This window comes from Corvus moneduloides, chromosome 21 (assembly GCF_009650955.1).
Source record: "Corvus moneduloides isolate bCorMon1 chromosome 21, bCorMon1.pri, whole genome shotgun sequence".
NCBI lineage: Eukaryota > Metazoa > Chordata > Aves > Passeriformes > Corvidae > Corvus > Corvus moneduloides.
In genome coordinates, this window is record NC_045496.1 from 7,791,427 (window position 1) to 7,815,519 (window position 24,093).

General features: G+C 52.0%; 1 protein-coding gene across 2 annotated transcripts in view; it reads left to right on the plus strand.

Moving 5' to 3' along the window:
* The window catches only part of ASTN2 (astrotactin 2), a 277,000-nt gene that overhangs the window by 118,212 nt on the left and 134,695 nt on the right, over positions 1-24,093 (plus strand). For both annotated transcript variants that reach the window (XM_032130546.1, XM_032130547.1), the window contains exons 11-13: positions 8,092-8,242; positions 20,375-20,541; positions 22,545-22,733. In XM_032130546.1, coding sequence (XP_031986437.1) covers positions 8,092-8,242; positions 20,375-20,541; positions 22,545-22,733 — 507 coding nt within the window. The remainder of the gene's footprint in view (positions 1-8,091; positions 8,243-20,374; positions 20,542-22,544; positions 22,734-24,093) is intronic.

Sequence of the window (24,093 nt, forward strand, 5' to 3'; positions counted from 1 at the left end):
TTGTTTGGTTTTAGCAGTGAGAGCCGGCAGCGATCGTCCGTGCCCGAGTACAGAGACAGCAGCTGGCCAAAAACACCAAGTTTGGGGCTGGTGGGGAAGGGGAACCAGGAGAATGGGGGAGAGGAATGGGCTATACTGGGACAAAACAGGGAGGGAGCAGGGAGCCGTCAGGGAGGAGCGGGCCCAGGTGATTTTGCCCCAGAGAGAGCTCTGCCCACCGAAGGCTGAGTGATGCTGTGTCCTGCAGCTGCTGCTGGAAAATGTCCTCTTTTTCCAGGCTGAACACCTTCCTCCCTGCCCAGAATAAAACCCCCAACAGGCTCCCCTTCAGCAAACCTTACCAAGTTTTCAGAATGCCAGAGCTGGGAGGTTCCAGGGTCGGTTTGCTGTGCAGCCTTCAGGCAGCCCCTCTGTGCATTTGCATTATGGAATCATCTTTAATGGCATGATCATATCCTAGTTTTTCACCTTTGCCTCGCTCAGCACAGCTGATGAACCTGCTCTGGGAATGATCTGCATTAATGTGAAGCTGTAAAAACTTCAGCTGAAGTCAATGAGAGCTGTACTTTGAGCAGGGAAAGTGTCATTTAATGCTAAGCACTGTGAAAAATCACATCTAAATGTCTCAGATTTGGTGCACGTAACGGAGTGGATGTTTTTTACATCACTGTGCCTGTGCTTTGGCTCCCTGTCTGTAAAATGGGGATGATAACAGGGAGATTGGGAACTTAATCACTTTATTTGTTGTGAAATACTGCTGCTTCTCCGTGTTGAGTAAAGCATAAGCAAGCCATGAGGAGCTAAGTAATTGTGCATGCAGAACAGTGCCTGCATAGAGTACAATAAAGTAGGAGCTATGTGTCCTCCAAGGAAGAGAAAACAAGATCCTGGGAAGCTGCAGATGAAGTCATTTGCAGGGGCTGAGAAGCTGTGGATGTTCGTAGGTACCCAGGGGTGGGTTTTAGGATGCCTAAACTGAGTTCTGGACTGTTCCAGGGGCTCCTGGCTGCATCTTGGCACCATCAGCTTTGGCATTTGGGGTGAGATAGGTCCTTAGGATAACCCTCCTGTATGTGGTCTTGGAGTCAACACCCTCATCAAAGGCAAAATTACCAGAGACTGCATTAAGGTTGTCCTGACAACCTTAATTCTTAATTTCCTTAAGTTTTGGGTATGTGACCTCACAACCTTTCTAGCTTCATGCATTTTTCCTGTGTGCCCAGGCCAGTGTGTACCCACATGGCATGGCCATGGCTCTGTTCTTGGCATGCCTGATGGACCTTGGTGTCTCCCTGGCAGTGCCCATCGTATCTGCTGGGGTGGTCAGGGGGGACATAAGGCTTGGCAGTGCTGGGTTTCCTCCTGCCTGGTGTCCCCAGGTGCTTGCTGTGGCATTTCTGTCCCACTGAGAGCACCTGCTGTGCTCCAAACCCCTGTCCCATCCCATCCCATCCCATCCCATCCCATCCCACGTTTTGCTGCTGAGGTTCCTGACACACAGGAGCATCCAGCACACTGGAAGTGCATCCTGCTGAGTTTGGGATGGATTACAGACCGCAGCAAAGCAGGTACCAACACATGGAATTCCCAGCACACTTCCCAACCGTGCTTTGCCATCCCTCTTGAGGCTCACGTGCCTTTTCTTAACCCTCCCAGCACTGACATTGCCTGGCAGAATGAGCCAGCACCTCCTGCATTTCCTTTGGGTCATGCAGGGCTGAAACCTCAGCCACAACCTTCCCTGAAACAAGAAAAACACACAGAGTTAAAACTATCTTGTTTAATTCATCTGTGATACCCTGGTCCTTCATATGGCAGAGCTGTGCTGGCTCTGGGGGGCTGCAGCAGGATGCAGGGTCCTTGTGAACCCAGCATCCCCTGGGATGAGCTTTCCGAGCTCGCTTTTATCCCGGTGTGTTTGTTTTCGCTTTGCTTCGCTGTAATTAAATTCCTGGCCCTTCTGCTTGCAGAAGTGAGCTTCAAAACGCTCCAGCAGAGGAGTGGTTTTATTGAATCTCCAGCAAATTATTGAAGCTTGGTGGGGAATTTTTCACACTTTCAACCTCAAGGTTTTTGGGAGAGCGTTTCTGCAAGTGTTTATTATAGTATTGCCACAAGAAGTGAGAGTACCCGGAAAATTTATAGCAAGCAGCTCATCAGCTGTGGAATGTCAGCACAGCACCGTTGAAATGCCTTCTCCAGCGTCACTCAAGTGAGGATGATTTCTCCCAGTTGAGGACCTGGATAGTGGCTTTTCTTCAAACCTTCCAGCACTATTACACTGGCTAAAAACTGGTTGTCAGTGTAGTGGGCAGAAGATCACTTTTTTCCTACAAAAAATAATAAATCTGATGCAGACACAGCTGGGACACCTGGTTAAAGACAGGAGCTTCAGCTTGCCAAAGTTTCAGGCTGGGAAGTCCCCAGGTAAGAAGTTGCCACCACCTCATGGGTGCCTTCAGTGCTGGGGATGGAGATTAACTTTTCCAGAGCATTCCAGCTTGGTCTGTGTGTGGATGGACTTGCTTGGCTCGTGGTTCAGCGCTGTAGGAGATGGTTGCTGCATTCTCCAGAGAAGCAGATATCTGGAAGAAATCCTTCCCTGTGAGGGTGGGCAGGCCCTGGCACAGGGTGCCCAGAGAAGCTGTGGCTGCCCCTGGATCCCTGGAAGTGTCCAAGGCCAGGTTGGACATTGGGGCTTGGAGCAGCCTGGGACAGTGGAAGATGTCCCTGTGCATGGCAGGGGGTGTAATGAGGTGAATTTTATGGTTCCTTCCAACCCAAACTGTTCTGTGACTCCATGATTAAATGTAGGGATGCAGGAAAGGGCTATAGAGAGAACGGTCTCTTGCTGCAGGCAGAATAAAAATTAAAAGGCTTGAAATCCCAGAAAAAACACATTCTGTTGCATTTAAATTGGAGACCACTTTTCTCAGGTGATCATTTATTGTATGTTCATTATAATTTGGGTGTTTAACTGGATGGCTCTCAGCACAGAAGAGCTGAGCCTGTAGTGCAGCAGACCCAGCTGGAATTGTAGTGTGAGTGTGGGAAGTGCGAAAAGTACTAAAAATAACTTGGAAAACATCTTCAGTTGGCCATCCAGCAGCAGTGAGCACTTTTCATCCTCTGCTCTTGTTGCCTTGGCTGCCTGTCTTAAATGAGAAGAAAATCACCCCCAGTGTACAGAAGCTGGGAGCAAAAATGAATGTTTGTGACACACAGGGGGTCCTGGGGGGGGACTCCCCTGGGCAAGGGGTGGCTCTGCCTTCGCTGAGGGCATGAATGCCACGTGCTGAGGCTGCAGGTCCTAAGGCATCACAGGTGGTGGCAGCAAGGGGTCCCCAGGGCTCTACTTGCAGCCAAGGTCCCAGTCCCACGTGCTGATCAATTCTTTGCTTCTGAATCTGGGCTTTGCAGCTGCAGCTTGGGGTTTTATTGGTTACATATAATTATGAAAAATGTGATTTTGAGTTTTACAGTACACCCCCGGCTGGGATCCGTGTGTCGATCGCCCTTCGTGCCCATTTCTGTGATGAGTTTTGCAGGGCATCATGGGAGAGCTGCTCAGAATTGCTCAGGCAAGCAGCAGCTGAGCTGAAAAGTGCAGAATCTGGGTGTAAATTGCTCTGTCCTGGTTTGCAGGTGCAGCAGCTCTGAAGTTCCCTGTTCAATGGAAGTAGAAGCAGTGCAAAGTGCTGGGCATGAGCCCTCCTGGCTGGGCTGTGCTGTGTGGCTCTGGGTGAAGCTGCAGGTGGCACAGCATCACAGCCTGTGCTGCTGGTGGGCCCTGTCTCTAGAAACTCTGGAACCTCAAGCTCCCACCCTGATCCCTCTCCAAACCCAGCTCAGGGAGCAGATGGCACTGGCTTAGTCCCCGGCTCCCATTCTTTTCTTTATTTTTCTCAGCGATGGTGAACTTTGTAAGGCACTGAAGTCTTTAACCATTAGCAGGCAATAAAAAGGGGCAGCAGAGTTGGATAACACCCACTAATCCCCTTCAGGATGAGCTGGAAAGAACAGCCACTGCAAAGCTCTGGAGCTTATTCTGGGATGAGTGCTTTGGAGGCTTTGAGAATTGTATGGTGTTGGTATTTCATGAATAAATAACCCCCAGCGGTATTTGTCAGTGAATCTGCTTCATTAATGGGACCTGGAACAAAGCGGGAGGGTGGAGGAAAGTGTTTTTGAGGGAATCCAGGCGAGTGCAGGTGGTGGGAAGTGGGATGGGGCCGTGGGAGGATGAGTGCCATGGTCTGCACCATGGGAGCAGAGTCAGGAGAGGAGCCCTGCTGTGCTGCACCACTCTGGGCATTTGTGGCATGAGGTGTTGATAGAAAATTGGGTTTTACTGCTCCTGGGTGTGTGTTCAGTGGGTCCTGGCAGGGAGGGGAGTGTGTTTCATTAAGAACTATAACATTTGGGTGTCTGCAGGTGTCCTTGGAGAGCTGGAGAGTTAAAGAAAGTGTGTGTGTGTGTGTGTGTGTGTGTTCATGATGTTCCTGTGCTTGGGGAGAGGATCTGGCATTAGAAATTAGGTTGCTCTCTCCAAAATGCCCTTTTTGACAAGACCTGGCTTTGGGTCAGTGATGGATTGCCCTGTCTTCCCAGTACACCAGGTGCTGAGCCGTGCCTGCTCCCTGGGGTTTTGGCAGCTGGGTTCCGCCAGGGCCACCGGCAGCTTCCCTGGGCTCTTCGATGTGCTCGGGGCACGGCACAACTGCGGAGCCTGTCCTTCTCCATCCCGCCCTGTCAGAACAGATCGGGGGCTTAGTCACTGAAATTCAACTCAGAGAGGTGGAGAACAAGAGCTGTTCTTTTGCAGGCAGCTTGTTACTGCAGGGAAAGTGATTCATCCATCAGGGCTGGTCTGATCTGGCACCCGGGTGGTGGTGGGGATGGCTGTCCCCCGTGGGCTCCCTGCAGTGGTGGCCAGATGCCTCCATCGCTCCTCAAGTGTCCCCTGCCTTGTCAGCACCGCGTTCTCTCAGGGCTGCCTCTGGAATCTGAGAAGAGGAGCCCCACACAGTGGGCAGGGAAGGACAGGCAGGGGTCACTGCCAGAGCTGTGTGGGTGGAAAGTCATCTGCTCCGTGTCATGTGTCGCCGCAGAAGACAGGTAATTAATGACTGCTCTTCGCTCCCAAAATGAAATGGAGCCGCTGAGGCTGGCAGTGCCAGGGACTCGACAGCACCTGCCTGCACCGAGCCGGGCTCCTCCAGCCCCTCCAGAGGCAGATGAAAGTGAAGTCTGCTCCCAGCTCGCTCCGAGCAGCACGTCCGCCTCTCATGAGCTGCCACCCGCTGCCAGGGCTCTGTGTCGAAGGGAAGCTCCTCTCCCAAAGGTAACGACGCTGGAACTGATCCAGCCGAGCAGCCTCCCTGCGCCTGCCCCCACCCACCCCTCTCACAGGTGACACCTGAACACTTCCCTGCGGCTCCGCTGCCAACCTCCCAGCGAGGTTAATATTTTAATACCCTTAATGGCTCATTCCAGCTCGCCAGCCCTGCCCGGGCTTTGGCAGGGGTCATCCATTATGCCAAGCTTTTGGAGAGTGAGTTTCCCGTTCCCATCCTCAGCCATCCCGAGGGCAGGAGGTCGGTTTGTGCTTCCAAGTTTTAATTAAAGCATGACGAGCTGCTTGTGCCAGCCCCAGCCTGGTGCCATGTGGGATGAGCCGGTGTCTCCTGACAGAATTCTGTCTCTCTGGAGCAATCCTGTGCAAGGACCCAGCCCCACGATCTCCTTTCCAGCACCCAAAGCAGCTGCAGCTCCTCACCTTCTCCTTCCAGGGACGTGGGAGCTGCAGGAAGGTTGTTTGGTGGCTCAATGGAAAAGCCAGGAGGGAGGATGGGAGCATGGTTCTCCTTGCTGTCCACCCACGATGAGAAACCCCCTGGGAGGACCAGATGGGGCTGAGCTTTTGGGGTGGGTGGTGGAGGAGCTGTCATGGTTTGTTGGTTTTGGCTTTTTAAAAATACTTCTTCCCTACATGAATAAACAGTGGTTTTAGTTAGTAAATAATATCCCCTTCCTCCCCCCATCTCTCCAGCAGAAATACGTGCCCTGATCTAATATATCCTGCCTTTCTCACTCCCTCATTTCAGAGGAGCTGCAGATCCTGATGGGAACAGAGTGCTAATAGAAAACGGCCTCTAAAGATATTTGAAACATGACCAAGAAAGGACAGAGGGAGATTCATCTCCTAATATGCTGGAAAATCTAGGAGGTGGGCCAAGAAAGGGAGAATATCAGGAGCTTGATTCCTAAGAGTGAAAAGTTAATTGGGAAGCATTAATTGGGGTGAGAGCGGGCAGCACAGACGTGAATTTGCTCTGTCCACCACGGTGGACACGGAGCTGCCCCAGGGCTGGGATAACTCATCCACCCCGGCCCATGGGGGTGTGCCAATTTACTATTTCTTGCAGCTTTTGATGGTGTTTTCCTTGTTGAAAGTCCCAACTTCTGGAATCCTGTGATTCCCTTGAAATCCGGAATCTAAAAAATCATGATGTCAATACTGCATAAGGCTGTATTTGGGTTTGGCCTCTGAGGAGTTTCTAGCCCTCGAGTTTGCAGGGAAAAGCTTGGTTATATAGCCTAAAGGCTCAGAAAGCAGAAAGCAAATTCAGGGGAGGAAAATATATTAAAAAAAAACCTCCCAAAACAGCACAGCAATTGATTTATTTTTAAAATCTCATCATTTTGGTGCCAGTTTCATTATATTCTTTTTTAATTCCTGACTCATGGTTTTCTTGAGCACTCGGTGTTGGCAGGGCTGTGTGCGTGAGTGTGACGGCGTGTGAGCTCAGGGGCCCTCTGCTGATAGAGAACGCAGGGCTCCTTCCAGACAGCGCTGCCTCGGCCCTCCAGGGCTGGTGAATATTCCTTCACTGCTGTTTCATTGCCAAGCAGACTGTTTCCACATCAGTGTCCCCCAAAAAAGGGACACTAGCGCTGGGCATTGAGTCATTGCACTGATGGCCGAGCAGGGGAGAGGCTCAAGGAGAATAAACCGTGCTGTGACTCCCAGCATTGCCTCGGGGGTATTGAGGCCAGAGGGGTCAGGGTTAATTCGCAGCCTCCTGTGTGTGAAGATCTAATAAACAGCCTGTGGAGGTCATGTCTGTCACTATCAGTGACTTGTTCCGTGACCTTTCTCTCTCTCTGATCACTTTGTCTCTCTCCTGTCGGTAAGAGGGTGATGGGTTCTGTTGCCCAGGATGGGTTGTGGGTATTGGTTAACATATAAACTGTGCTTTGAAGATGAAAAATATCTTGGAGATGCTTAAAGCTCTTGACAAGCATCTGTGTTCCTTTTGCAGGAGCCCAGCAGAAGGCAGAGTGCCTGAATGCTTTGTCACAGGCAAAATCTGCTGCGTGCGCAGCTCCGAGAGGCAGGGCTGGGAGCTTCCCAAGGCTTCACATGGCCTTGGAAGTATTCCTAGGTGCTCGTGCTTCTTGCTTGCTTAGGAGAGGGGTGTTGAAGCACAGCACTGCCTGGGGCAGTGCACATCATGGGCTGGAGCAGAGCAGCAGAGCCGTGCCTGCACCCATCCCTGCATTATCTGCTCTGGGTCCCTTCCCTGCATTATCTGCTCCACATCCCCATCCCAGCAAGCATGAAGCCAAGTTTCATGCGTCTTTCCAGCTTTGGCAGTGTCTGTGGGGTGGATGTGGGTGATGGTGATGGACGGGGTGTGGATGCTCAGGGAGGCTTGGCCCAGCTGTGAAACATTCAGGAAGAGTTTTATGGCTTTGGATTTGCTGTTGTCTAGTGTAGGGCTGGATTCATGCCCAGCTCCGGGCTAGTAATGAAGCATCTCCTGGTTGCTAGTTTGCATAAAACTGGTGGATAGTATCTTTGAAACCCCATGACTGGTTGATTCTGTGAAAGATGCCAGAGTTATGCAGCAAATTTATTAAATAGCATAATCACAAAGCCCTCATTTTCTTGGGAAGCTTCCTTTGGCTCGGTATTGCTAATCAGGATGCAGGGATTTTGCCAGAGCAGCTCTCTGTGGATTGCCCTGCCTGTGCCCATGCTCTGCCAGCTCCCTGCCAGCCCTAACGGTGCCTTTTCTCTCCAAGGGAAGAAGCGATGCTGTCCACCTACTTCGAAACCATCAATGACTTGCTCTCCTCCTTCGGGCCCGTCCGGGACTGCTCCCGCAACAACGGCGGCTGCACCCGCAACTTCAAGTGTGTTTCGGATCGCAAGGTGGACTCCACGGGCTGTGTGGTAGGTGCTGGGGCTGTGGGGTGGGTGCTGGGGCTGTGGGGTGGGTGCTGGGGCTGTGGGGTCCCCAGGACTGGCCTCTGGTTTGCGGACAAGCCAGAGGGAGATGTGACCTGCTTCTTCTGGCCAAGGGGGTGTGTGTGCTGGAGGTGGACTTCCCCCACTGCTGGGGCCTTCACAGCAAGTCACAAATGCCTGAAGGACTCCAGGGAAGCAGCCCAGGTGCTCAGATGAGCAAAAGAAAAAATGCTTGAGGCTGGTGGTCATTTTCCTGCTTGGCAAGAAGCAGGGGTGGAAAGCTGCCTCTCTTTTTCTCCTGCTTTGTGCTTCCCAGTGCAGAAGAAAGATGAAGCATCCCCCCATCCTATCTACCTTTGGGCATCTCTGACACCCTCAGAGTCTTGATTTGTTTCTGAACATGCTCATGTCTTGCCAAACCATCTACTTGTCCCAGGTTTTGCAGAGTCCAGAAGGTCTTCTAGACCCTAGACCATTATTTTTGGTCAGAGGCTCTGAATCAGAGAATCATAGAAGGGTTTGGATTGGAAAGGACCTTAAAGGTCATCTTGTCCTCACCCCCTGCCATGGGCAGGGACACCTTCCACTAGAGCAGGTTGCTCAGAGCCTGGTCCAAGCCCCTGTGAAGTGTTCCACGGAGGTGTTCCCAGCCACTGCTGCCCAGAGAGGTTTTGCTGTGCTTCCAGGTGGGAGCAGCAGAGCTCAGCACCTCACCCAGCTCTAACCCATCTCACCTTGACCTCAAAGTCTTCCTTTCCCTTTGTGAGGAGCCTGTGGGAATCCAGTATGACACAAGTGGGGGAAACCTGGAGCATCCCTCTTTGTCTGTTGTTGAAGCCCCCTGCCTGCCAGGAAGCCATGGTGACCCCGAGGGGGTCCAGAGCTGTCACCCGCTCCACCAGCCCCTCAACCACGCACTCACTGCTCCTAAACCCCTGAAAGCCCTCATCTGGCTGCCGCAGAGCCCCCTCGCCCCATCCCTCCCATCTCAGCAGACAGGAGATAAGTGTCTCTTTATTTATTGAAGATGTTTGTACACGGCAGCTGGGAAAGGTCAGGCTGGAGCCGCGCTGTCCCGGGGGGAGGCGTTTTCATTATCCCCTTCTCAGGTTGCTTGTTAAGGCCATTTAGCACAACAGCCTTGATGTGTCACCAGCAAGCCTGCTGCCATCTCCCCCTTGCAGCTCCTCTCCCGTTCCTCCTTTCTTTTCCCATTGCCATTTTTTTTCTTTGTCCCCCTTTCCAGGGATCAACTGCCTTTCTAGTCTTTTGGGGTGTTTTCTCCCTTTTTTGGGTGTTACTTTGCTCTGAATGCCAACATGCTTGCCCAGGCACTGTCAGAAGCCATCAGGGCGCTGATCACCTCACGCCTCTGGGAAGTGATGCCTCTTTTTAAAGTCAGGCTATACTAACATAGGAATTGTCAATAAATTACAGACCTAGTGCTGGCATGTGGAGAGGCAGAAAAGGAAAACTGTGTCACTTGGGGAAGATACTCCCAACTTCTGTGATACCCAACTGAGGCTGTGTGTAAAGAGAACGGACCACGTACAGTGTGGGGAGAAGGGAGGAGCAGCAGGAGCATTCTCCTGGAGTGCATCCCCTCCCCGAGAGCCATGGGTGGGAGGTGACACATGGGGACCACAGGAACCCCATCCTGCACATCACACCAGGCTCCTGGGGCTGTGCATCCCCTGGGGACAGGAGACCATCTCTCCCCACTCTGCTCTTCACCCCTTCTTCTCCCCACTGCAGGAGCATGAGGCTGCTCTGTCCTTCTCCACAGCTCCCAGTCTTGGGATGAAGCTCTCCAGTCGCAGCCTGAAGACAGCAGAGCTGAGCTGCCCCAGGGGAGTGTGGGGACAGCCACTGTGTCCCACCCTCAGTCCCTGTCTCCCTGCTTCCTTTTGGGCTGACACCAGCCAGTGCTGCTTCCCTGCTCTCCCAACCCTGTGCAGTGTTTTATTCTCATCATCTGCTGTAGGTCCCTGGCAAAGGCGGGGTGTGAGGAGAGGTGTGGAATGAACTGTCCCTTCATTTCTGACCACTCTCTGTGGCCACTGTCCAGGGAAAAGCCTATTGGGTAGGCTGGCAGCACTGCCCCCAGCCCCAGGTGGTGCTCATGGTACTGAGTGGGATCAAAGGGGCTGGGAGTGGAGTCTCAGAGCTCACACAGCCCCGGTTTGAGACATTCTGGTACTTTCTTCGCCCGTCCTTGTGCTGCCCCTTCTCATCCCACTCCTGTTCCTGGAGCCTGCTGGGTGTGAGCTGGGCTTCCAGTGCAAGCAGGGATGGGGTCGTGTGCTGCAAATTTTCAGGGATGTCAGTTAGTTTTGAAGCTGAACTGCTGTGAACTCAATTTGCCAATTTGGTAAGTACTATGGGCAATATCGGGATGTAATTTAATTAAGCTATCCCCTTTTTATAGAGTTCAGGGAGCATTTGCCTACTAATTTTAGCACTAGGTTTGCTCCAGCTTTACTCTGGACACAGATTCACAAATCATGACATGTTGTTAATCTCTACCAGTCAACAGTTTATTAATTTGCTGAGGACCACAGAAGTATATAATCAGTGGTTCATCAATCAAGGCTAAATCCAACAAATGTTCCAGGCAGGTACTGAGCATAAAATATACATGCAGCCTTGTAAGCAATTAATACACCACAGAGCTGGAGCCGAGCGGCTCAACCAGGGAGCAACACAAATCTCAAAGATTTCTTATTCCTTTTATATATAATCATCATCTGTTACCAGTTCCTTCGTGCCCTTAATACGGCTTCCAGTAATTCTGCAAGGGCTGGGATGTGTTTATCTCCGGGTTTTTAGCGGTGTGGGCTCTGCCATTTCTTAATTGTTTGGCCTTAAAAGGTCTCTGTTAAAAAGTCGAGGGTGGATTGCTTGCAGCTGGTGCTGGTGTCTGGCTGAGTCTCCTTGGGCTGATGTTGGAGAGAAAAGAGGGCGTTGCCTGTCTCAGTTAAAATCCTGCTTTTTAGGCATCTCCTGAAGATCCTAAAGCAGAGTCCCCACCCACAGGGGTGGCAGTTCCCCACCTGCCATCCCCCACTTCCCCTGGGATCCCTTTTTCCCCCTCATCTCATGGCTTTCTGTTAGTTTTATGTGTACCCAGTAGATGGCATGAGTGCATAAAGGGTTTCTGCAGCTCTTTTCTTATCGGAGGCCTCTTTTTATTCAGGTAATGTTAAGAACTATCAGCTGCAGCCTTGCCAAGACCTTGACATTGCTCACTGGAGCCTTGTTTTTGAGCCCTAGCATAACCAAACAGCCCCCAAGCTCTAGAACACCTGCTTCCATGCTGCTTTTTCTTGTTGCACCCTTGAACAGATGATGGATCTGGTCAAGCTGTGGGAATTTCCCAAGAAAACAAAATCCCAGTGAATTTCTCTGAATCCAGCGACTCTGCACGTTGAGTCCAGTGTGTGTTTTGTACCTTCTTGCAGGGATCACAGCAAATCAGGAGAAAGTGTGCTGGAGGAATAATTTAGACTACAGCCTGTAAAGGAAAGATCACTGATCTTTGGTTCTGGCGCAGTGGTAGCTGCCCAGCCTGGAGGGACAATGCTGAAGGAGGGAAGATGCTTAACCCTCATGTGTTGGTGATTTATAATTTGAGATGAAAACCTGTGAATTGGTCCTGAGAGACTGAAGGAAACACCTGCATCATGGCTTAAATTCAGGTTTCCTCAGCTGTCTCTTAGATTGGCTTCGCTCACTGTTGCCAGTCTTCTCACCCACCTGAGGAGAAGGGGGGTGGCTTCCATGTGCATTTTCGAGCCTAGAAAGGCAGGATTGCAGCCCCAGGGAAATAAGAGGGGTGAGGTTGTTTTCCCAAAGCAATGGGAGCTTTGGTCTTAGCACATGAGCTGGGCAAGGAGGTGCTCTGTTCTCTTCCAGTGCATGTTGGGCATCCTTGGCATCGCTGCGGGAGGAGGCAGCAGCAGTACAGGTGTGCAGTGAAGGTGTCTGAGCCCCGTGGTGCCTCCCAGGACAGGGTCTCCTCGCTGTGAGGACCACCTGGAGAAGCAGAAGGGCATGAGCTGCCTCACTGTGGGTGAGTAAGGCAGCTCGGGGTCTTGGGGCAAGAATTATCAGAATTAGCCCCTTGTTTGTTTAAGGTGTGAGAGGCCTGCCTGCAGCAGGGGGGCAGGTGGTGTGGTCTGATGGCTCTGTGATGTCTGTGTGCCTGCAGGTGATGGGCAGTTAGTTCTTTAAGGCGCATTAGAGTGCTACAGGGGCCGAGGATGTTGCAGGTGGATGTGGAAGGGCTAAAGCGTGTCTGTGCTCCAGGAGCCATCCCATCTTGGGAGAGGTGTTGGCAAGAGCTGGGAGGGCCGTGCCCAGCCTGGGCACTGGGTGCTGCTGTTCTGCACAGACATGAAACCCTGCTGATCCTCACTGGCTCGCCTCTCACAGGCTCAGGTCTCTGGCAGAGATTTCCTTCTAGTCTGAGCAAGAAAAGAGTGCAGTTTGCCTATGAGGATGATCTGAGCCGTTCCTCCCTGCTACAGCAGGGTCAGCCCGTCAGGAAGGAGAGACTTTTCCTGGCTCAGCAGGATGCAGGAGAGAGAGCATCCACCAGAGAGTCACTTAATGAAGCTGTGGCCCGCGGTGACACTGGTGTGGTGTTGGTCGCAGCCCCTTCAGACACAGAAGGAGGAGAAATTTGGCATGGTCCACACAGGCATATAAGCCTTAGCACAGCTTGTCTGGGGCTAATCCTTCCCTTGCTCTCTCCCACTCAGAAGGATGGGCTGTTCCTCACTGCTGCAGAGAAATGGCTTAATTTAGGAGTGTAACCGTTTTGGGGAGAAATGGGATTAGAAATGAAGGAGCAGGGCAGTGGCTACTGCTTTGGTCTCCTCCTTCCAGCACAAGTCACCCAGAGGTGACCATGGGGAGATGCTTTGAAATTATGTGGGTGATGCTGAGAACTTATTTTCCTGAGGGGAAATGGGGTGTTTGGGAGTTTCAGCCCCAACCAAAATGCTGTGCAGAAACGCCTCGCATATGTGAAAATTCCAAAATACTTTGGTTCAAAACATTTCCTTTCTGTAAAGGGGAGGGAAATGTTTAATTCCACCGCTGTCATCTGGAGCTTTGTTTTACATTGCTTTATCCCAGTGTACAGCCTGAAATAAAAACAAAATTAGGTGGTGGAAACCAAAACGTTTCAACCTTGTCAAAATTAAATGCTCTCCTAATTTCCCAATGAGTTTTGAGATGTAATTGATGGAATCCCACAAAGCACTTAAGCTTCATCAAACCTGCATTTTTCTGACAGACAATTGTTCATTGAAAAATAAAAACTTACCCGTCCCTGCCTTGAGAGGCACCTAGCTAATTATGGGAGAGATGCACACACCAGGGAGGGAGATGAGGAAACCAGTCTCTCCTAATCCCTTTAAAGTCTCGCTGACTCCCTGGAGCAGGAGCTGACTCCTTTTGCACATTGTGGTTGGAAGCAGAAGCCCCCTGAGCTCAACAGCAAGCCCCCCTCCAAGAAGCCTGTGGTTTTGGATTTTAACCCATTAATCCAGGTAAATACCTGTGTTGAAAATGGGATTTGAGGATGAGAGCGGAGGAAAGGGTGGCAAAGGCTGTTGGGGTCAGTGTTGGTGGTGGGTGGGAGCAAACCACCCACCTGCCTTTGCTTTCAGAGGGGGTTTGCACCTCGTGGGCAAGAGGCAGCTGGTTTAAAAGCAGGTGAGATAGTTCAGGAAGCACTGAGATGAGCTGAAGGTCTCTGCCTGCACAGGGAAGGAGTGGTTTGGGTGATAAAAGCCCTGTTTTCTCCAGTATTGGCTTTTTCAGCAGCGTTCTTTGAGGGCTTGGCCGGTGCCCCTCTGCTCCTCACCAGGCTGGGATGCTTCGTGTGTTGTGGTCACAGCTGGCCTGGGGCTTTGGGACTGGAGTGGGATATAGGATTTGGTGTGTAGTGATGTGGCTGGAGGGTGACTCACCTGGAGGGTGAGTCAGGTGGGGCAGGTGTTGATTTTCTGTTTTCCTGAAGGTTTTTGGAGGTGCCAGCTTCTGCTGTGACTGAAAATGCCCCGCTAGGCAGGAGATGCCAGCATGCCCCAAAATAGGCTGTTGGTGACTTCTGGAAGGGAAGCAGATTTCCTTGCTCCAGGAGCTTTGAACACTTCTTTCTATGTGCAAGGCATCCCACCAGCTGCTTGAAACAAATCCTGCCCTCTTGGAGTTGAGATGCAGACGCACACAGAGTGGCTTGCCTGAGAGGGTTCACTGGAGTGGTGGCCAGAGGCGAGGAGAGGCTGCCTCATCTCCTGGAGCTTCCATCTCCTCCATGGATCCCCCATCCCAGAGGGACCAGGCTGAGAAGCACAAGCAGCATGTTCTCAGGAGCCTGCAAGACAGATGGGTTTGATTTTCTAAGGCTAAAATAATGATTGATGATCTTTAAAGGGAAAAGGAAGCAGGGGAAAAGGAGGGAGGGGGGAAAGAGTGGGAAGATAATGAGTGTTATTTCAGAAAGCAGTTGTAATGTTCCCCTCTGGGAAGAGTGTTCCCCCGCAGTGGGGTGTCAGGAAGGGCTCTGCCACAGCTGGGGTTGGTGAGGACATCCCTGCCCTGAGGAGGCGAAGCAGAGGTGGCTCTGGGGAGCCCTTTAGCAACCAGCATTTTGGTCCTGTTTTATCAAAATACTGGGAGAAGAGGGATAAATCTCACAGAGACTGGGCTGCGTGCAGCCAGGCTCCGTCCTGCTGCTGCTGAGGAGCTTTGCTCACCGGGGGCCTTCTGGGTCAAGAAAATGAAGGCAGAATAAGCTAGAATTGTCCAAATATATATATATATATATGGACACAGAGGGGTTTACTGCATTTGTATCATTTCTGAGCTCCAACAAGCAAATAAATACATGCCAGTGCATAGACAGGAGCTCATTAAAATGCTGGCGCTTGCTTGTACCTCAGCAGTGCCTCGGATTAATGTTTTTGTCTCACGCTGAGGAGGTTCCTCGGTGAGGAGCGAGGATGCCTCGGCACAAAGGGGGGTCATTAGGGCCTTTGGAAATGATTCTCGATGCTCTGTGGCACTGAGCCACCAGCTGATTGTGCTGCCTTGGGCCAGCAGTGCTGGGGATGCAGCTTGGGGTCCTGGGTCTCGCCTCTGGAGGCATCCAGACATGGGAACGGTACCTGGAGCAGCACTGGGAGCACTGGTGGCAACTTCCCTCTGTGGTTTTCAGAGCTGAGGGGATTCAGACTCATCTGTACCCAGAGCATCACTGCCAGCACCTGACACAGAAGTGTCTGACTAGAAGGCTGCTGTTGTTGAGAAAACAGAGTGGAATAACAAAAAGAGCAGTTTACTCTCTACAGAAACACTTTATTAAGTATTCTGGTTTTTTAAACTTAATAATGGAAGAGAAGAGCTGAGCTGAGCAGCTCTGGCAGGCAGCTCAGATGGAGGAGAGCGGGTGTGCTCCTGTCTGGGGGATTCGTGTCAGTAATGATTTGCCTTCCAGTGACCCCTCGCCCATCTCGCTGCTAATGAGCTTTGCAAACGAGAAAGTGAGCAAAGGCCCCTTTTTTACCTTACAAGAGCAGGGACTTGTCCAGGTATTTATTTTCCTAAGGCACAATCTCGCACAGCTTCTGTTGTGTGCTTGTGTTCTTTGCCCCTGAAGATGATCCTCCCCCCATGGCATTTGCTGGGGATGGGGGTGCTGGTGGGCAGAGGAGCTGTGCCCAGCCCTGGTGGCAGGAGGCCACCTGGTGCCACACGCTGTGCTGGGGTGACAGCAGCGGGCACAGGCGTCCCATTTTGTTCCAAACCACAGCCCCTGTGTATCAGTGAGGCTGGACCTGGTGTATCCCCAGGGGTGGCAGTGTGCATGTGGCACCAGGCCCTGCCAAATCTGCCACTCCGTGTCACCTTGGAGACGTCATTTAAAAGGGGAAAAAAGCCTGTTTCGCAAAACAACAGATAAAAATAGCACTTCCTATTCAGCACATCCGTTCCCCATGTGTACTCAAAATTCATTTGCTGACTGCAAGCACAGGAATAAGGACCTGGGTGCTCTGGGATGGGAGGGGATGGGCTGGTGTCCAACTGTGCTGTCAGCCAAACCATGTGGAGCTGCTGGTGGTTCCTTCTCCTCAGACCCCTTGGCAGCAGCAGGGTCGGAGCATGGGAGCTGAGGGTCGTGTTTAGCCTTCAGGACCTGTGTTATCAGTGCTAACACGTGACAAGGCAAGAAAGTTTTCTTATCCAGTGCCAAGGGCGATTTTCAGGGTTGTCTGTCGGCACGGAGAAATCAGTTCACTTCTGCATAGATGGAGTGGATTTGCAAGACCATGGAATTATATTTGTATGGTAACAGCTTCTCCTTGGATTTTGAGCACACTGTGAGCTGGAGTCTCCCCCTCCATCTCCTTTTCCTCTCCATAACATGGATTAAGCACCAGACCCTTTTCCCAAGCTCTGAGCTATATTTCCTGGTCAGATCCATGGATAAAAGATGGGCTGGGAATTGGAAGGGAACGCACGCGGTGCGAGTCTAACGTGGTAAACCACAAATAGCTTTGTCTTTTGAATTGCTGGGGAACAGTGTGGGGATCCCTTTGCTCCCATGGCTAAATAAATCCGTGCTGTGTGTGCATGAGGGGTGTGCAGAGGTGTTTGACCAGGACCTGCTGGGGCACCACGTCTCACCAGCTTTCCTCCCACCAGGGTGGGACACCAGGGTGCTCACCCAGACAGAGTTATTGAGCGAGTTGCTTATTGATTTTGTAATCATTTTCCAACAGAGCCCCCCGTCCTGTGTCACTGCCAAGGCAGATTGCAAATTGAACTGCACCTAAATTGATGGGGCATTGATTAAAACTCACCATAATTATTGGTTCTCTGCTGCCCGAGCCAGGCAAATCAATGTCAGCAAGAACAGATCTGCTCCTTTATAAAAGCCCAGTGAGCACAGGGTGAGGGCTGGCTTTCCAAGCCCATCCAGAAGCCCAAACTGACCCATCAGGAGTCAGGATTAGCACAAACTGGCTTTTTCCATGGTCATTTCTGACTCCTGTGGGCAAGAACCTGGTTGTACCCAAATGGACTTCAGTTTTCTCCCTGAAAACTCTGATCTATTGGTGGGACATCCTGGTGGGAAATCCTCTGCTCCGGGGCAGGGAGGTGTCTTACAAAGATTTATAAGCCCAGGGAAGCTGTGGATTCCCCAGGAAGTGTCCGAGGCCAGGTTGGACAGGGCTTGGAGCAACCTGGGACAGTGGGAGGATCCCTGCCCACAGCAGGGGAATTGAGCTGATTTTTTAAGGTCTCCTCCAACCCAAACCATTCTGTGATTTATTGTGCTTAGTAATTCCTTCATCCACCTATTCATCCCTGCAAAACCCTCCATGCAGAGGCTGGTGTTGCCTGGCCAGTATTAATTGCCAAGTTTGCTGATTCCCCTGGCTCTCCTGAGCAGGGACACAGCCCGTGTTTTCACGCTGGATCCCAAAGCTTTCTGTCCCTGGAGAGCTCCGTGCTGCAGCACAGCAGCTGACTGGAGAGGCGGCTCTGCTCCGAGCAGGGATGGATGTGGAGAGACAGGAGTGCTTTCCTTTGCAAATGCTGTGCTGAGCTACTTGCCTGCTGTAATTAATGAGTATTAGGATGCATAATTATGAACTGAAAGGAAACACGTTTCGTGGTGGTTAAGAGCCAAAACTGGAGGAATATCCCAAGGGTGGCCTCAAGCAGAGTAGGACAAAGGGAGGGAGGGCTTTGGTGACCCACTAACCCAGTCACGGAGAGAGGACCGTCTTCTTCCTCTGTGGGCTGGGGAAGGTGCTGAGCTCAGCTCATGGATCTGTGCCAAGGCAAGAATTCCAAGTGACAGCGCAGAAGAGCGTGACTGATCCTCTGGCTGTGGTCCCGCAGCTCCTGCTGCCTTACCGTCCCATCCAGTTGCCTTCAGCACCCTGGAAGATCCCTCAGGATCTCTGGAGGGAACCTGAGCAGAGCCCTGGGCTACCCTATCACTGTGGATGTGGGGAGAGCAGCAGAGAGGCAGATGTGGTGCCACGAAGCAGAGATGCTGTTTGCAGCCAGCCCTCCCCGTGTCCTCCAGGGAGATCCTCTCTGCCAATTTGCACAGCTCTGCTCTTATAGTGGGGCTGGCAGACAGGGAGGAGACCACGGGAGATAAGAGCTGTATCTGCAGATTCACAGCCACTCTCATCCTGGTGCTGTTTCCCAGGCAGCTCCGGGGCGGTGAAAGCACAGATTGTTCTCAGTGTCCTCTCCTCCTTCATTATTCTGTACGTGCACCTGGAAAGCCTCCTGCTCCCATGTCTTCTGCTGCTTCCTGCTGCTAATTCCAGAGCTGTGTCTCTGGGACCCTGCCTGCTCTGCAAAGGTGGACAGCATCCTATTCCAGAGCCCTTTGCTGCCAAAATCCTTTGGATGGAAAAGCCTTGTGCCTTCCCTTCTCACCTTAACAGGTGTCCCCGAGGATGGTGCTGAGGTTTGCAAGCTTCAGAGCTGAGGGCATGGGAGGCAGTGAGGGATCTGAGGGACAACTGGCACAGAGATCAGCACATCCCAGCTGCTGCAGACAGGGCAGAAGCAGTTTTGATGCTGCTGCTGTAGGGAAGAGTCATGGGGTTTCTAGGAGGTGGAGAGAAAGATGGGGACAAACCTTACAGCAGTGTGATGGTTTTAAACTGAAGGAAGGGAGGTTTAGATTATATATCTGGAAGAAATTCTTCCCTGTGAGGGTGGGCAGGCCCTGGCACAGGGTGCCCAGAGAAGCTGTGGCTGCCCCTGGATCCCTGGCAGTGTCCAAGGCCAGGCTGGGTGGGACTTGGAACACCCTGGGACAGTGGAAGGTGTCCCTACCCATGGCAGTAGGGTTGGAACTGGATGGTTTTGAGAGCTCTCTTCCAACCCAAAAATTCTAGGATTCTGTGATGGCTCAGCGTGGGCCAGGACTCCCTAAAGCCCCTTTCTGCTGTCCCTGTTTCCTTTTTAAGTAGCCAAGATTGAGTGAGGCTTGGCAGCCCATCTCCCATCAGGACCCTGATGGTGTCAGTGAGCTGGGGTTCAGGGTCTCCTGGACTTTTATTAGTATGTGCAGCATTTTGCTCACATGGAAAATTGATTTTCTTTTTCAAGCACAAAGCATACTGGTTTTATAACCTTTCTTCTGCTCGACAGAGGCCATTTATAACCTGCCTTCATCACTACCTGTGCCGTCTCCAGTCTAACTCATCTTCAAAAAATTCCATAATGCATTTTTAATTGTGAGCTGCTCCTAGACAAGATTTATTTATTTTTTCAAGGCCTGACCTTTTTGTTGTTGTTTGTGTGCGTGTGTGTTTGGTGAAAAGGGGTAAATAACCAAAGTGGAAGTGTGCTTTAATCTGGGTGACAATTTATCGATGGCATTTGCTGCCTGCTGGCTTTTATCTTTTGGGGCAAGGAAAACAAGCTGGGGAACTGGAATTAGAAATTAGAGCCATGCTTCCCTCGGCCATGGACAACTGATGAGCCTGGGCTGCCCCCAGACCTGCCTCGTGTGGGCTGCATCAAGCAGGCATCAAGATCGTTTTGGACATGATGCCAAGGCCATGCTTGCTGGCCTGCCTGGCATGGGTTGAGATGGATTTCTGGGTCATTCACAAGCACTGAGATGGTTCTCTGGGCTGGTTCCAGGTGTTGAGGTGTTTATTTCTGGGTTGCAGAGGAATTTTCTGCATTTTGGAGGAACAGGTAGCAAACACAGAGGGTTGTCACGCTTTGCCCCATACTGGCTTGAGGCTTTATTGCCATGTAGTTTTAAAGCTGCCTCAAGGGTTTCACCCTCTTCCAGAGGGAGGATGAGGGGGGAAGCTTTGGCAGCAGCCCACATCCTTGCCAGTGGCCCTTGCCCCTTTCCCAAGGGCTGTGCGAGGTGGCGCAGGGTGACCCCATCCATCACTCAGGGCAAACTCATCTCCTGCAGATGGAAAACGAGTTCAGCAGCACTGGCTCTGGGATGGGATGTGTCCTGGGAGGGCACCCACTGGGCAGTGGCTCCAGCGCAGGGGAGGACACCCAGGTGACCTTTCCATGTGTCCTCTGTCGCTGCAGTGCCCCGAGGACCTGCGGCCCATGAAGGACGGCACCGGTTGCTACGACTTCTCCAAAGGGATCGACTGCTCCGACGGCTTCAACGGCGGCTGTGAGCAGCTGTGCCTGCAGCAGACCCTCCCTCTGCCCCACGACCCCTCGTCCAGCACCATCTTCATGTTCTGTGGGTGAGTCTCTCCTCCAGTGCTCCTCAACGGGCAGACAAACAGCCTCTGCCCTTCTCCACCCCTGCCACCTCCTGTGCCACCCAGCCTGGAGCTGGGTGTCCAAGAAAAAGGAGGCTGTTGATGGAGCTGACTTCCAGCAGGGAACAGGGGCACCTGGTTTGCCTGAGGGAAGTGTGAGGTGCAGTGTGAGCAGATGCACCTTCCTCCTCTCCCCCACTGTGTGACAGTACAGTTTGATCTGTGACTCACTGTGAAGGGACCCAAAAATTGCTCATTGTGTGTTGGAGGGGAAGGTGTAGGACTTGTTTAAAAAATACTACTTTTAAAATTTACTTCTTTTCCTCCCCTGTGCGCCTCTTAAAAATAGAGTTTCATCCCTAAATTTTGGCCGGGATCTTATAATCCTACACAATTTAGCATTTTCTCTCAGGAAAATCTCCCTGGCTGCAGTGTGGTCTAAAAGGAGCTCAGTGATTATCTGGCTTTATGCTGCACAGCTGCAGCCATCCATTGCCTACCCCAGCCCCACGGCTGGTTCACGCTCTCACACTCTCAAGGACCTACTCTGTGTCCCAGTGTGACAGATTAGGATGAAGAACAAGAAAAAAAGCCCTTTTTGGAAAGCAAATGCCCACCAGCAAGCAGGGGAGTGAATTCCTAGCAGTAACTCCAAGGAGCATCCGTCAAGTCCCGATGCTGCAGGTGCAGCGAAGACCTCATGCAGCTCTGGCTGCTGGTGGTCCCTGGGAAGAGCAGCCCAGGGAGCTCAGGCTGTGTCAGCTTCTCCTTTATTTATCCCTTTTTTGCTGGTTTGTTGTTTTTTTCCCCCCCACTACCTTATTTTTTTATTATTGCTTAGCAGCACGGAGTGCCTGAGTCACCAAAACAGAGCACATTTTCTGCTCTGTGCCTGCAGCAGGGGTTGCAGGGAAATTCATGTGGGCACAGCAACCTTTGTGGGGAGGGTATAGAAAGTCTTGGGCCATTCCATGCTCTCCGCCCACACCCACATGAATCTGCATTTCAGCCTTGCATCCCCAAGGACAGAAACTGTTTCCCTTTTTGTTTTTTTTTTTCCCTTCTTTTTTCATAATCCCTTTTCAAGGCTGAGCTGCGCTTTGAGAACAGGCAAGGAAAAGCGTGACAGACAGGTGGGAGTTCTGCTTGCAGTAAAATGCAGTAGAGGAAGGGGAGAGGGAAGCAAGCCTGGAGATGGGGTTGGTGTTAGCAGAGCACTGGGGCTGTGGGGAGGAAGGAGCAGGCAGGGAACAGAGGTTTCCCAGTAAGGTGGGAGCTGAGGAGAAGGCTGGTGGAAGAGGAGGAGAGGCAGGATGGCACGTTTACAAAAGATTCCACCGAGGTCACCGAGGTCTCCAGTGTCTGTAGTTAAATCACATCCCAGCTGCCTGCCTCAGTTTCCCTTCCTGTCTGTTGAAGATGAACATGTGAATCTTACCCAGAGTAGGCTTGGAAGTGGGATCAAAGAGCAGAAGAGCAGCCAGGGTGGAGCTGCTTCCTTTCAGGGGGGTATTTCTGGGCAGAAGAAGAGGCAGGAGCTTGATTTTGCTTTGCTGTGGCCTGGGGAATGTTTGTACCTGAGCAGCAGACACACAGTGGGCTCAGCTCTGCTCTCCAGCATGGGGGCAGCTCCAGGCAGGACAGCATGGAATCGTTTAGGTTGGCAAGGGCCCGAAAGCTCCTCTTGTTCCACCCCCCTGCCATGGGCAGGGATCCCTTCCACCAGAGCAGGGTGCTCCAAGCCCCACCCAACCTCACTGCAGGCAGATGGGCTGTGCTGCTACAGGAGGGAGGGGAGTTGGGAGCCAAGCCCCCATTCACTGGTCACCCAACCCAGCCAGGGCAGAGGTTTTGGGCTCTGTGACCCTTCACGTGTCCAAACGACTGCTGCGGGTGTTGGTGGTGCTTGGCTGGGCTCAGCAGAGGCTCGTGGGGTGGGCTGCTCTGTGCCTGGCTCATCTCACATGGCCTGTGGTGCCCCACAGGTGTGTGGAGGAGTACAAGCTGGCCCCGGATGGGAAGTCGTGCCTGATGCTGTCTGACATCTGCGAGGGCCCCAAGTGCCTGAAGTCGGATGCCAAGTTCAATGAGACCCTTTTTGGGGAGATGCTGCGTGGCTACAACAACAGGAGCCAGCACGTCAACCAAGGGCAGGTGTTCCAGATGACTTTCAGGTATGTCCTGGTTCTGCTCCTTGTTTTGGGAATATCAGGGAGGTGAGATGGCACCAAGGTCTGGTGGTACAGAGCCAGCATCTCTGATTTGCTCATGATGGGAAGGGAGCAAGAGGGCAACAAGCACCCACGGCTCTCCTACCTGCTCATCGTTCCCTCGGGCAGCAGCACAGGACCCTCCTGGGCCAGTGTGTGCCTTGTCAGATGAGACACATCTGGCTGTGCTCCGTGGGCCTTTCTCAGGAGCGTTGCCTCATCTCTTTCTGGGCGCTGATGTGTTTCATCTCCGTGATATCCTGCAACAATGAGTCGTTTGATTGTGTGCAGTGTGAAAGAGCATTTCCTTTAGTTTTCAGCCTGTGCCAGCTGTTTTTACTCAGTGCCCCCATTACAGCACTGGGAGGAGCTGTGGGTATAGCATGATAAATAATGTAAATGAGCTGAAGGTAAGTGCCTTCACCTTGCAGAGCTCACAGAGGAGCACTTGCTGAATTCAGGGCTGGCAAATGAGTTATTTAGTTAGTTTTCTTCAGGTCTTCTGAATGCAGCTGTGTTTTGATCAGGTGTAAGCCAGGGTGGGTGTGTGAGTTTTGAAGCAGCAGCACTAAGCACAGTCAGGAGAGGATCCAGCCCACATCCCATCCAGGCACAGCTCTTCCCTGCCCAGCACCTGTTTCTCTCCTGTTCAGGCACCAAGACCTCATTGCTGCCTCTGATTTTAGCTGGAGCTGTGGGTCCTCATCCCTTCTGCCCACAGAGTTTTTCCAGGTGTTTTTGCCCAGCTGAGTGCAAAGCTTCCCTGGCTGTGGACTCAAGCTGAGCTCTGGCCTTCTGCTCCCTTGGTGACAGAGGCTTTACAGGCTCCATCAGCACAGAGGTGCTGGCAAAGCCACAGCCAGCAGAGTGCTTGGAGCCAGCAGAGCTGCAGCTTTTGCTGGAGGCTGCTGGAGAACTGGCAGGACAGAAAGGCAATTTTCCCAGTAGACTCCTCTTTGCCTTCTCTCCCTCATGTTACAGTTGTCAGTGGGTCCATTGGAGCAGAGCGAGGGCTGCAGAGATGAAGTTTTCCATGAGCTGGTGGGTCTAAAGGATGCTTTGTTGCTTCCAGGTAGCAAATGTATCCCCTGGCTAAATTCCATCTGGAAAGCACATCTGGAAAACAGTGGGGCTGGTTTATCCTGGGACACGTGGCTTCTTCAGGTCTTCCCCTCTGAGGGCATGCTCAGGATGGCAGGCTTGGGCAGTCCAGAGCTGGACCAGGAGCAGGTCCTGCTGGGGTTGCTCTTGGAATAAAACACCTGAGGTGTGGGGATGGCATCTTCCAGGGGCCAAAAAGCACTCCTTGGGGCTCTGCCTGACA